Here is a 14,940-nt window from a genome sequence, read left to right on the forward strand (position 1 = left end):
AATAATACTTTTTTTCCTATAAATTGGGGTTCCTAAAATGCACCCCCTCAGAGCTACAGCCAGCGCAAATTGCTCGAAGAAAATAGATTATTTGGACCACTGACTATATTAGAGTAAGAAATCGGTTACACCTAAAAAAGCACTATGTTAATTCGTAAAAATTCAAGATTCTGGATAGTTGTTCTTTTGGTCAAACAACTTTGAGTGAGTATTTCCTATAATTATATTATATAATGTTATCTTTGTTTTATAGAACTATCAGTTGTAGGTAATCGTTGATAAGGATGATACCGCTATTAGTGACAGTAGTCTTTCCAGTAGTTCGACCTTAACAATAACCTATTGTCATGGATGATCCTATGGCTGAAAGTAATTTTGTTGTTGTTTGAAATAACTAAGACATTGCATTTTATGGAATTCTGGAATAAAATCTACTTATGCAAAATATTAAAAGCAGAGGTCAAGATCCTAGCAACTGTCAGCTCATATGTCAACTTCAATTTACATTTTCGTTCATCTGAGATAAAATTGACAAACTTTTAAACCTTAACCTCATTCCCTGTAATTTTCCTATTAAAATACATCAAACTAATAATTTGAAACTAGTCTCATTTTGAAGAACCTAATTTACCATGTTCAAATTGCCTCTTTAATTTCACATAAAATTACCAATAAAAACTCATTTCTTAGACCGTATTTTTTATTTAAGTATTTGTTTGTTATAGTGTTTGTTTTCAAGAGTTATTCATCTACTTTATAAATTTTCCTTACTTAAAAAAACCTAATTTAATATATAATAATTTAGTTTTTTGTCAGGTAAATAAATTTATTATAAAGTATTTATGTATTTTATTGACCATTTTGCATTTTAAAATAATAAAATTGTAATACTTCTTACCTTTACGTCAAATATTTGGGATATTCAATTTAAGAGCATTATTTTTTAGGTTTTAGAAAATACTTATATTATTAATATTAATCTTTTAAATGTAGATGCATATTGCAGCAAATATGACCTTTATTGACCTTAAATATATGTTGCGTTTTCAATAAAAATAAGAAATAAATATAAAAAGTAATTTCATTGCTTGTAATAAGTAATTTATTTTAAATCCATAAGTATAAATATAATTAAAAAGATGCACCTTCTTCTTAAAATACCCATAAAAATAATTTGGGCTTAGTTTAATATTTTAACTTGTAACAAATACAAGCGATTTCTTAATATTATTCTCAATCCAAGCAAGCTTTTTTTTTAGAATTTACAAGTATATGATATTATTACCGTCAAGTATAAGATATACTTGAGGAATACTACAACTAAAATATTCTTGAATACGACAGTTTTAGGATTTTAGCCGAGATCTCCAGAAGTCCTTTAAATTACTTTCCTTGAGTTTGTTTAAGATCTTTGGGAGCGAATTACAGCCGAACGTACATAAATAACTCCAGCCATACTTGCAAATGTAAGGAATAGATTCGAACAAAATCTTTATTATTGTAAAGAGGTAAATGTACATCACTTTCAACCCTTATTACCACCTCGATTTGAACTCTTAATAGCAAATTAATTTTTAGTTTCACTTTAACTGCTAACTCTGCTTTGTTTTTTGTTTTTTTTTAATACTCCGGGGAATTTAATTTGAAAAGTAAATTCTTATTGATTACAATTTTTTGGATATAGTCCCTTGAAGTTATTATACAATGGTTACTAAAAGCATCATGGAGATTCTGAAAATAAAAATAATCGGGGGTTTCTATTTAAAAATCGAAAGGGTAACGCAATGTCTTATGTTTATCATTAAACGTTGTACAATCTCCCTAGAAATCAAAATTGACGTGTCCTAGCGTTTTTCCCAATACTTATCAGAAGAGTCACGAATGGAGATGCGATAAATCACGCTCTAAATCATAAGCTGTAGTATTTGAAAAAATTGGTTAGTAGCCATAAATTCATTTTAATAGTATTCTGAAGGTGGTTAGCAAAACAGCATCTTCAATAGAAAAAATTAAGTGTTTTAAGAAATGAAAACCTATTTATGAAGTCAAAGTCAAATGTTTCAATTAAACAGACCTATATCTCTTTTTATTTTGATATTTTACTTATACTATGGAAATAATAAAATTTATTATTCAGTTCATTCGCATCAATTATAAGTATAAGTATAACGACATTTTTAAAGCCTAATATTTTCTTTAAACGATGCAATAATTTTACAGTCAAAATGGTTGATTTTCCGACGTTTCGCCAATTATAGAGGCTTCCTCAAGGCCCCAGAAATTCTTTAAATTAAAAACGTAATCCCTTTTAATAATTACCTGTATCTGTTGAAACTCTGACGCTTCGCTGAGCAATCTCAACAAGTTGGCCTCAGAAATATATCTATCAAATTTCTCGTAAAACAACTCCATCGTTTTATAAGAAATATAGTAAAAACTCGCTATTCTGCCAAAATTGGTGGGTCTCAACTCCCCCAGGGTATTATCGAACCTTATCATCTGCGCCTTTTCTAAAATACCGGAAGCGCTATCAAGCTGGTTTTGCAAAAACTGGTTGAACTGGTACGGGTCGAAAACCTCTTTAAAAGTCAAACCGTATACCAACGGATTTTTCTTGATTCTACAGTACAAAAAGGTATTTGTGAGCCACTCCATCGCTTCCCTTAAGTTAGACACTGTTCCCAGTACAATTTCAGCGTTAAGGTTATCGGGAACGCAATTTAAAAATTGGCTTTCTATAGGTACTTGGGACAGCATCAGACCCATATACTTTGACATGTTGGCCATGGTGGTGATAATTATGCCATGGCCGGATGTGTCGTATTGGGGTCTACCTGCTCTACCGAAAATTTGTTGAACGTCCAGCATGTCCATGTCGACAAACGTGGATTTTGTCGCATCATAGTGAAGAGTACCCTAAGAAAGATTAAGAATTTAATTTTATTTGGTTTTGGTATACTTATCAACCGTACAATTATGGTCAAGGTATATTTATTAAACTGATTACTACACCTCAAATAATTAATGAAATTTTTCTGAAAAATCACAATTTTTTGTCCATATTATGCAATTTAATAACGCTGTTTTTATACCAAATATTTATATATAAAATTATATCAAATTTAAATAAATAGTGTTATTAAATTACTTATTGTATATATATTTTCTGCAAAAACATTGTTTTTCATTAACACAACCCTTACCCCCCCACCCGCCCCAAACATTTTCCCAGTAAGAATTTTTTTTGAAAAATCACCGTTTTTCATCCATAATATCCAATCTAATAGCACTGTTTTTGTATTAAATATTTATTAATATACATATGTATAATTATAAAAAATTTAAATAAACAAATTGTGTTATTAGATTAGACATTAACGACGAAACCAGCTGTTATTCATACGTATTATTTTGGAAAACAATGATTTTTTAAAAAAGAATTTCTTCCTGGTAAATTGTGTTGGGTGGGTGGGGGGTTAAGGGTAGATTTAATGAAAATGGTTTTTTTTTTGCAGAAAATAATTGCGTGAGAAAAAAAAGTTTCTTAAAAAAATTATAGGTTATAAAAAAATCTATAGTTTTTCTATCTATACTTTTCTCACATAACTTTAAGGTTTTCGAGTAAAACGTGAAAAAACCTTATTTCGAGAGCAAGGCGAATTGCTATGAAAATTGTAATACTTGTGCCATTTTTTATCGCTATCATATACGATCCTGTTTACACAATGGAAAAAATGTAGGCATTTGAAAATTTATATTAAAGCTCAATAATGCTCATATTAACATGTAATAAACATATGTAAGCATCTTGAAAATTTAGAAAAATATCTCATTTATTATTAGTAAGTAACTTTAGTTAAATTTAATTTACGAGCATTTTTCCTAAATGTTTAGCGGATTTAATAGATCTTAAAGTACGCGATTTTTTCACGGGTATGCTTGCATGTTTGGTATTACAAAGTTATCTGAAATGTTGTAATTTGTCATCGTTTTCATGTTGTAAAAACTTCCAATAGGCCTTGTCACTAAGTTTCATAAGTAGTTTAATGTTAGTTAGTAACTCACGTGTAAATGGTCTTTTTCGAATCATATTCATAGGGAAGTATATTTATTAATTAAAAACATGATGTAACTATTAAAGATATTTAATTTCTCAATTACAATAGTGTTCTAGTAAATGAGATTCCAATTTAATGCAAGAGCATGCCTCTCAAACGCATTCCCCAATAACACCATTATGATCTTTAAAAGGTATAAATTTTAAGGCGCTAGTGCCTTACTAGACATGATTAAGTCCAATAAACTAAAATTATCTACTAACTAATCATATTAAGGCATTGGTCTAATTTATAAGTTACAAGAAAAATTCACAAGATCATCATATCTTTAAATGTGTCTAAAAAACTGAGGATACTAAGCATAGGGATCTGAGTACCTGTTGTAGGTCCAACTTAGGTTGAATTGGCACTTTATGATGGTATTGATAGTTACATCTGATGTTTCGTTTTCGAGAAACCATCATCAAGTTTATTTGTTTATACAGCTCGATACTAAAGTACACTCTGGACACTCTCACATCTAATTCCATTTATTAAGAACTCACCAATGTTATATTTGTCACTACATTGTCATATTTTTCTTGCAAGTTAAAAGGATTCTTTACATCTACTTTTTTTACATAAAAAGTCGATGTTGGAACGAAACGTTGAATATGCAATCTGAAAAGACCATTTGATAACAGCAAGTTATTTAATATCTACTTTTGAAACAAACTAAAATACTAAGAAAGAGAATCAAATATTTTACAGCCAAAAAAATTATTCAGTCTGACAAATTTATATCGTTCAACTCAATCTGTAATCAGCATTAGCTTCAGTCTAATAAAAATGAAAAATGTGCACGCATGCTTCAAACTCGCTTCCCGGATAGTAGAGAACGTTTAGGAAAAATAAATATACGTACAAATGAAAAATCCTATCAGGATTCCAAGAATGCCAATTATATACTTATATAGCTGTCTGCTTGGAAGGCATTACCGAAAATTTAGAATTGATCTATTAAATTTTTAACTAACATAAGTCTATTTTCTAAAGAATTTTGAGCTTTTTGTACATACTCTCTTAAGTAGGGTATTAACAAAAAAAAATTAAACAAACATCAACAAAATAACATCTTGGACTCACCCTTATAATTACAGCATGCGCAGGCAAGTTTACTCCCCAAGCCAAAGTGGTGGTGCAGACGATCACTTTTAGTTCACCAGTTCTAAACAGATGCTCGATCTCTAATCTATCACTCCTTACCATCCCTACATTATAAAATACATCGAATTACAATGATTTTTTAGGAACATTTAAGACCTATACCTGCATGATGAATACCAAAACCCTGAGGCACCAAATAACCCAGATCGCTATTTTTATACCCCGATCTGTTAATTTTTACGCCCTTATCCGGTTCGAACAGTCTCAAAGTTCCTTTTTCTTGGGCTATTTCGATTAGACGTTTGGCTACTGTGGCTGTAGCGTTTCTTGCTGTTACAAACACCATTGCCTAAAATTACTTTTTATTTTACTAACAATCGCTATGTTAGTATGCAATAAACGTACTTGATGTCCATCCCTAATAAAATTCACAACTTTTTCATAGCAAACCATATCCATCGTTTCATTCTCGTTACGTTTTTTCACCCCGATAAAGCTGGTAGTCAATGGAACTGACCGAAACCTAATAAGAAACAACCGATTTCATTCCAAATGTTTTCATTTTAGTTTCAATATACCTATTGTCGAAGAAGAACAACCCTTTTTTGGGATTAACTTTTAAAAACTGAGCGACGTCAAAGTATCCAGGCAGTGTGGCAGATAGAGCCACTATTCTAATCATGCTTTGGCTGCTGACCACTTGTCTTAAAGTCCTCGCTACCAAAGCTTCGATTACTGGTCCTCTCGATCCGTTTAGAAGGTGCACTTCATCAATGATAAGGAGTTTTACCAGTCCCACCACTTCTGTATCGACTACACAGATAAAGATAAAATAGTAGCGGGAATAAATCGCTGGGTTAATGCAGAAGTCCAAGAGGTTTTGACAGCTATATCATATATATTATTAGGACTGCTCTGTTAAACCCATCGTTATATAAACGTTTATTGTGTATGTGCAACTATGTAAAGCCGGCACATATACAATTTTTACGGGTATTAATTAAACAGAAGCTTTTGGTGCTCCTAATGCATACGTAAGTAAAAATTTAACATTTTTAGCTGGAATCGAATCTAAATGTCTAATTAATTTGGACATACGATACTACTGTACCAAAAAATGTCGCAAACTATTGGTTCCCTATAAGGCTAGGGGACTTTTACTTCGTGTTCTGTTAGTCGTATAAAATAAAACAAAATTAAGATACAGTAATGGTCCGATATAACGAACCGTAAAAAATCTTTCAAATTCGTTCGTTTTTAAGTCCGTTATAACCAGTCAAACATAAATTGTACGCATATATGTTGAGTACTAATATACAAAGTAAATAAAAGTAAAGCCAATTGATAAATAATAATGTATTTTTTTAAATAAAAAAAAATATATATGTATGTAAAAATACATACTGCAAAAACTAATATGTCAGGATTCTAAATGTGCATACAAAATGTAGATCGATAATTTTTTTTATGTTTATACATATGTATTTAAAGAGAAATTGAACTTTGATAAATTGACATCATGTTATCAGTAATTTATTGTTAAGAGTCCTGTTACAAAAATAAATGTTGTTTATGTAGCTTTCAACATTATAAAAAGAAGACCAGATATGCTCGGGTACTTAGCGTAACTCTATCCGTAAAAATTACGGATTTCTGATATTTTTACTGTCATTTGCATCTTGGGGTTATTTTTTGGAGTCTTTTTTTTCGTCTCTCCTCTCATCCTCTTCTCGTCTATCCTCTTTCCTTGCGCACGTCCGTTGTCGCACTGCCACTGCCTGTTTTAAAATCTTATGCTAATTAATTGTATATCTTACTTTGCATTCCTATATAAAAACGTTATTTTTGTAAAATTGTTTCTGTAAATTGCAAAGGGCTTTTTCATCCCTTCTTTGCTTGTGCTTACTAGAGAAAACGGTTTTATAATCGAGAGGATAGTCCTATTTGTCAATGTAATTTTTTTTCCTTGTAATTTTTATTGACCTATAAAACTGTAAATTTTGACAAACAAATCATTTTGAATTTGAATTTACAATATTATTTTTAACATTAAGTCATCTTCATTAAGTTCTTCCTCCTCTTAGAACCATATTTCAACTTATACACTTCACGATTTCATCATCTGTTAAAATTTCTCTAGCAACCATCGATGTCCGCATATTCGGTAAAATTTGGAAATTTCTCCTTAACATAATCTTCCATCAAATTTTTCATGTCCACATCTGAATCAGGTTCCAATCCTTCTAGCTAATGCTTTTTCAAGCATTGATTCAGTGGTATGTTATCATGTGACTTATATTCAAACTCCTTTCTTGAAAATCCCCCATAGGAACAACACTTGTTGCATCTAAAAGGTCTTAATAGAGAAATGTTTGTTTGTGTCTATTGCATTTAGTATTTTCTTAGGACGATTTTTCTGTAATTACAATTTAAAGAATGTATTATTAATAAGTTCGTTATAAAAGGAAAAAAGATTCTAGATCGGTAAAAACAGGTCCGCTATATGCGGAAATTAAATACATTGGACTTTTTTGACAAAAATGTTCGTTTTAACCGAAAGTTCGCTATAAAAGGGTTCGTTATAGGCGGACTTGACTGTATTTTCTTTACATTGATTTGCCATTTTCTTTAATGATCAAAACTCGTTCATGCTGCACAATGAAATATATTGTTTTGATGAGAATTGTACACTGCCTAACCTCAGAACCAATAAAGAAACCTACAGTGCATCGATTTCAATCCAAAATTACACCATAACGGTTGATGTTATTCCGAAGATTTCTAGTCAAGATGATTCCATTGCCCATAATGTGACCAAGTAGAATCTTTTTTTTAGAAATTACTCCACCGCACTCTTATGAGACAATATATGAATAAAAACACTCTCAAGATCCAAAGATCTTGAACTTTTTTCAATACATCCGTCGAAAAATTCAAAGTCAAATGTTCAAGAAAACTGATTGTTTCTTGCCCACGTTTCGGATTATATTTAATTCATCTTCAGCGAGCGAACTCTCTAACTCGATAGAAAGAAAATTTCTTTCTATTATAGAAAAAAAGTCTAAACTCTACTCTCAATCTCAACTCAAGGGTAGAGTTCGGGTTGCCGTCAGCAACCTTCAGAATAGAAATATAGAAAGAGGTTGTATGGTCTTGCTATTACTTTCGTCTCTTTTTAGTACATTGAAAAAAAGATGTATTTATCTTTGTTGCGGGGATGTTTTTGTAGCAGATTTGAAAATCAACGAATTCTCATATTCTCATATTAGACCATTAAGCCCCATTGTGCAAGAACCAACGTTTTTAAGAACTGATAAAGGGAATAGGGTCGGCTTGAACGTGATTCTAAATGAAACTTGCTAATTAAATAAAGAATAGTCCACAAAAAAAAAGCTTACTTAAATCACTTGGTTACAACAGATAATTAGGGTTTTATTGCGGTCAAAAGATCAACGGTATATCTTTGAGTGAACTATAATTTGTTAACTACTTTTTTCAGGTTTAAAACGGTCATTAAGGTCATATAGTTTATCCACGCTTATTTAGGCCCCGAAACGGCGGCATTTGAAAAGAATCAAATAATTTTTTTCAGCATTTGACCAACTTAATATACACAAAACGCCATATCTATATAAGAAGAAGTATTCATTTTCCAAAAAGTACAAATTAATTAACAACTTATAGTACAGTCCTGGAGCACAATGGACCAAAGTTTGTATGTAAGTATGTATCCCATTTGGTTATTAATTAACCAAAGATCTATTTTATATTGTGATAATTTTTCACATTTTTTATTTCATTCGGCAGTATGTTTAATACTTTAGATACTGTAAAAGAAATATGTTTCTGAGTAGATGCAACAAGTAGATGAACAACTTAAACCCAAGCAGCAAAAGACAGTTAAATCAACGTTGAAGGAAGGTCGATTGGCAATTATTGGTACGTCTACGTAGACGTTGCTATACCAAAAATCAACGATGGATAGACATTATAAAATGAACATGATTAACGTAATTCCTCGAAGGTTTACAGGATTCAAATTATATACCATAGTAAGAAGAATATTGTTTTTAGTATTTTTAATTAGGCTTCAGAATAATGTAGTTGTTACATGTGGCATGAGGGAATTTATAGATGAGCAAGTTAAAAAAGAAATAAATGAATTTTTCTTTTATTCCGACTGTTGCTCTAGATAAAACCGTAATAAATACCTATAATTTATATAATTATTTAATAAACAAACGTAACATTCGGAACAGTTATTTAGAAAAAATTATTCCCATATATGTACCGGACTCAATAAGTTCACCAAAAGGCTTTATATGGGATAGGAATACTAATAACGAAAAAGAAAAATGCTAGAAAATTAAAATTATAAACACGAACCCCTAGAATTCGCACATAATCTTGTTCAAGTATGAGTTTTTGTATTTTTGTTTTAATTTGTTTATTTTACTTTACTTCCTATCAATTTTAGACATACACTATACTTGTTTCAAAATCGTATCGTAAGTCACTTAAAATGGACATATGATACCATTTTGAATACAAAAGTATGCTTTGTACCATTTTTTTAATTTTTTTTTATACATATTAAGGTATACTATTATTAGGAGAATATTTAGCACCAAAAAACACAAAAATACAAGGGTTTTCAAAATTAAACTCTGGCAAATCTTCTCCTGTAAAAATTACTTAATGTGACATAGAATACTTCTGCATTAACCCAACGAAATAATATATCATCTGGAATGAGCAAATGTTAGAACCCTTTTTCATAGGGAAAGTTGTGTTATACTCGTCACTCCTTATGCTAAAACAATTTCTTTCCTTGTTCATCAAGTATCCATAATATAATATAATATAACCATTCAAAAAATTTAAGAAAAAAAGAAAGAAAACGTCTTTATTTATAAAAACCCAGAGATATATTATTGGATTCATCCTTTGATCACTGCTTGAGTATAAACTTATTTAATTAATAGAGTGTAGATAAATATAAAAGACAATTACATAATACAAAATTTACAAAATTTCTAAGGTATAAAAGTTCTTCAAAATAAGCTTTATTAAGTATTTTTTTAGAACACTCCAAATTTCACTTCCTTTAAATAAACGTTAAATTTCACTCTTTTAAAAGAAATTTACATAAATAATTACCTGCTCCTTTTCTAGTAATAACATCCCACTTTTCAGGTGTAGTAACCAACATCTGAGTCTCGGCAATTTCTTTTTTAGTAAGCTGCATGTCACCAGTACACTCTTTTACGGAAATACCTATTGGGGCTAATTTCTTGCCAAAGTTTGCTACCATTTCTGTTGCGAGGGCCTTCATGGGGCACACATAAATAATCTGAAAAACATAAATTACTGACATGTTAAATTTGAAGCAACGCTTACTTTAAAATCGTTTTTTCTTATTAAACTACCGTCCAAATGGCATCTGATTTGATGAACTATAGATAAAAGGGCGATATTAGTTTTTCCTGCCCCCGTAGGGGCGCAAACTAGCATGTTTTCATTAGTGTTGTAGGCTACAGGAAATACTTCGGATTGAATCCTGCGAATGACAATTTGTAAAACAGTTTTGAATTTTCAAATGTATTACCTACCTGTTAAATTGTTCTATATCTTTAAAAACAAGTTTTCCAATTGTATCTAAAGAGCTGACTTTAACTAATTTCATATCTTTAACATCACCCTTCTTTCCACCAGGTATGGTAAATTCAGCATAATCATTTCCAAATTTTTTAATGGCATTATCAGGTTGCATAATAGAAACACCATCATACTTGGCTATTTAAAAAAAAAACACTAATTATATGAATTAAGCAGAAATTGAAGAAAAACGTACTAGTAATCATGTGATTTCTCATTTGATCATGAACATGAGGATACTCTTCAGGGTCGAATTTGGGTACAGCTTGTTTTTTAAATAAAGGAGTATTTTTAGCTACTTCATACTCTACTTCCGTCCTAAAAATCAGAAATTTTTACTAATAAGAAATTCGATGCATATGTAATGCTTACTGATCAATTTCAACATGGCTTAATTTACCCTTATCTTTTTTCTCAATTTTTCTAAGCTTTTTTAGCAAATTACTCTCCTTTTCTGACTGAACAGTTACAGTGCCAGCAATAACTGCATCAGAAGTTTTTTTGACCAGTTTTGAGCTTCCTTTCACCGAAGCAACTAAAATAATCCATGATAAATCATAAATCAACGCTTATTCATATTAGATTTACCTTCGGCACAACCATAATCAATCTTTTTATGCCTATTCCTAACAATTTCACTAATAAAGTCAAAAACGGTACAACCAAAAGTATCCAGCAAGTAAGCGACTACCTCATCGTCACTTTTGCTAGAGATTAATTCTGCTTCCACTATAGACTTAAACTCATTGTAACTGTAATTTGGAATAGAGGCCCTATAAATTTCATACATTGTTTCTAAGGGATAAGTTTCATCACTCCTAGATGATTTCGCCTGTGACTCTCCAGTGTATAAAAGTGAAAAACTATTGTTTTTATTGTTCTCGAAGCTAGGCAAGTCTTCCTTAAGGGGAATGTAAAAAATTGGATTAAGCTCCTTTACCGTCTTTGGGAGATCCAAAGTTTTACTTGTTTGGTATGACCGTTTGTGTTTTTCAAAAAAGTTGTTGGGAAGTTTATTTACTATGTTATCTACAACCTACAAAAAAGGGAGAATTTTACGACACGATACGAATAGTATCATCCTTAAAAATATTGCTCACAAAATTATACACCCCCTTTACACATTTATTTAATATGTGTGTAGACGAGGCTAAGTTTTCAAATTTTTTTGAAGTTGTCCAGGGCGGTTCCTATTTTCAAAAAGGGGACGGCTTTAGGCATATATCTATAGTACCCTTATTATCTTAAGTAAAATCTTTGAAACCCAAATAAAAAAAAAGAATATGCTATTTTTTGAGAAAAATAATTTACTGGATATGTCACAGTTTGTTTTTTGTTAAGGCCGTTTTATACAATCCAAGCAGTAACTATGATTGTGGAGGACATAGTTGAGGGCCTTAAAGGGGGTGAGCATGTAATGAAACTTAATGCTATGTGATCTCTCTAGGGCATTCAACTGTGTCTCCTATAGTTCTTATAGAAAAACTTAATCGATACGACATAAGAGGCATTTCCCTTCAATTGGTCAAATCTTATGTTTTCCCATGAAAATAGTGTGTAAGTCTTGGTAATACAGTCTTTCAGGTTAAATTTGTTCAAATTTCTAGCACCTAATAAGTGTAAAGCATTTGATTTCGTGCAAAACAAAGACAATATTTTAATAAAAAATGTTAGCTGCCAATGGGCAACGCATAAAAAATGGTTTATTCAAAACCGTCTTAAATTTAACTTGAAAAATTCATCCATCATCAGTTTTAAAAAACTAGACTTGCTGGAGACAATGGAAATTAGTAAAACTTCTAAAAGTCCAGATCTGTCCTGTGTTAATGAAAGGTTTGAATTTGATGGCCACCTAGTTTTCAATAACCTTAAATAATTTTAGACTCTCAAATGACTGTTAGATTTCTGGAATGTATAAAGTGATTTGATTGTTTAGTTAAGTTCTTTGTACATAGATAGTGCCACTTTATTGTTTTTAAGTTTGTTTATTTATATGTTAGGTGTTTTGTGTATGTTATGGTAAATTTTCCTTTCTTCGGGTTACATCATCTTAATTATTATAGGTCTGATGATGCTCTAGTCAAGTACATGTAACCTTTGTCATTTTATTAAATGTTTCTGTGATGCTGTAGATTTTGTGTTTTTACCTTTTATAAAAATGTCTTAAATTAAACTGTGAAAAATGCAAAATATTATTTTTTCAAGTAAACCTAACTCCAAATTTAAATCTAAAAGTGTTAAGCTATATATTTGTCATCATACTGGACAGTAACCTTTGCCAGACATCTGACATTGATACACTAAAAGAAAAACTTACTTTAGTGGTGTACCCAATTTGTAAACTAAAATATATTATTGGTGACAAGTCCTTAATGGATTCATATTACTCTCTATTTCCTTGTGTTCCCTTATAGGGAAACTCTACCTGTTCAATTGACATTTTTCATTTATGGAAAAAAGTAGCCAATATTAGAGTTATCTCTAATATTGGCTACAGGGACCACTGTAAGCCTTACTTTATCAAACTTTAAATATTAACCCTACCAGCTTTCTACATACTCTATCAGCTAGTAAATATATATAAAAACAAGAATACTTTTAATATGAACTGAAATATTAACAACTATAGCACTAGATCAGCAAATTTTAAAAAGCTAAAAATCTATAAAAAATTTGCCATGACTAGGCAAGTTATTAAGCAGTCACTAACAAAAAATGGAATATAGTGAGGAATTTCTGTCCCAACTAAATACTACAGGGTTATAATAAATACATTTGCAAAAATGCATAGTTACAGGCATTTGTATGTTCTATAATTCTTGTTATGTGTTAATGTGTGTAGATGTTTTATGTATATCGTGTAATTTGTATTTCTAAACTTTTCCTTCTATGACTTACTACAATTGTACCTATTTACAAAACACAGTCAATAAAAAATGATTATTGATTATGAATGTATTATTTATCCCAAAATGCACATTTAAATATTTCCAGTCATGTTTTATGATTATCATTATATGACATGCATATTTATTAAAATTGTTTTATTTTTTATTATTCTGAACTGTATACTTACATCTTTAATTGAGCAATTTTAGAAGCTATTTAGATAGTTTAGATATATGACATATTTTATAATTCTTATAGTGCCCTAAAGAAGACTTAATATAGGTTGAAATATTTTAGGGATAATAGAACTATTATCACAGGCATCTAATACATACACATACTCAATAAAAAAAAAATTACCCCTTCAATTTTCTTCAAAGTTCTTGCAGGCACTTTAGAAAAATACTGCTTATTAAAGTGCCTGTGACGAGCATAGTCTTTTAAAATCTTAAGGACATTTTCATAAACAAAATCATCTATTGGGGTCTCACTGTTGTGCTGGACCCGAACTTGTTTCCTAACTTCATCGTGTAGGCACTGTAAGTATACCAGCCCCTGTCCTGTTTCCGAGTCTTGACTGTATTTAAAGTGGTTTTCTAACCTATCATATTCACATCTAAAAGACAATGTTGCACAATATAATATAATAAAATTTGGTTGGGGACTACTTACTCTGCCGCGGAATATTCTTTAAATTCGCTCTCATTTACTGGTTGCAGGCCATGAAAGTCCTTAAAGAAGCTGGAGTTGTCTACAACAAAATCTGCAAGGTTTAAAAGTTTTTTTTTGAATCAAAATAACAATGGTGCAATATTTAATATAAATTACCAGCCACCATGACGGGGGTTTTAGCTCTCAGCGGTCTTTTTACGTTCTCCAAACTTAATTAAAAGAATCTAACTTACAATAAAATAAAATAATTTAAGAAAATATTTAAAATTTATACTCAGCTGATTGATATCCCAATCAGCTGATTTTGACAGGCGACAAGAGGACGTGGGCAAAAAAAATATATGAGCAATGTGGCAACAGCGGGGCGAATAAATGTAGCAACCGTACGTATTTGCCGATTAGGCTGGATTTTCACGATTTCGAAGAACGGAGTGAGAATAAAAAAGCTCAAAAGGCTTAATTAAGTGGATACCCGGCATATAAGACTATAATTTCACTGGTAGAGCAAGTTTTAGTA

General features: G+C 30.6%; 1 protein-coding gene across 1 annotated transcript in view; it reads right to left on the reverse strand.

The window, feature by feature from the left end:
- Positions 1 to 14,716, reverse strand: part of LOC126741976 (activating signal cointegrator 1 complex subunit 3) — a 37,853-nt gene extending 23,137 nt beyond the window's left edge. Inside the window, exons 1-14 of the mRNA XM_050448480.1 lie at positions 14,580 to 14,716; positions 14,424 to 14,514; positions 14,112 to 14,367; positions 11,451 to 11,898; positions 11,235 to 11,397; positions 11,059 to 11,180; positions 10,817 to 11,000; positions 10,605 to 10,764; positions 10,365 to 10,557; positions 5,783 to 6,017; positions 5,610 to 5,727; positions 5,367 to 5,553; positions 5,184 to 5,308; positions 2,320 to 2,916 (exon numbers count right to left, since the gene is read on the reverse strand). Coding sequence (XP_050304437.1) covers positions 2,320 to 2,916; positions 5,184 to 5,308; positions 5,367 to 5,553; positions 5,610 to 5,727; positions 5,783 to 6,017; positions 10,365 to 10,557; positions 10,605 to 10,764; positions 10,817 to 11,000; positions 11,059 to 11,180; positions 11,235 to 11,397; positions 11,451 to 11,898; positions 14,112 to 14,367; positions 14,424 to 14,514; positions 14,580 to 14,589 — 2,889 coding nt within the window. The 5' untranslated portion in view covers positions 14,590 to 14,716. The remainder of the gene's footprint in view (positions 1 to 2,319; positions 2,917 to 5,183; positions 5,309 to 5,366; positions 5,554 to 5,609; positions 5,728 to 5,782; positions 6,018 to 10,364; positions 10,558 to 10,604; positions 10,765 to 10,816; positions 11,001 to 11,058; positions 11,181 to 11,234; positions 11,398 to 11,450; positions 11,899 to 14,111; positions 14,368 to 14,423; positions 14,515 to 14,579) is intronic.
- Positions 14,717 to 14,940: the final 224 nt, after the last annotated feature.

Source organism: Anthonomus grandis, chromosome 11 (genome assembly GCF_022605725.1).
Source record: "Anthonomus grandis grandis chromosome 11, icAntGran1.3, whole genome shotgun sequence".
NCBI classification, from domain to species: Eukaryota; Metazoa; Arthropoda; class Insecta; order Coleoptera; family Curculionidae; genus Anthonomus; species Anthonomus grandis.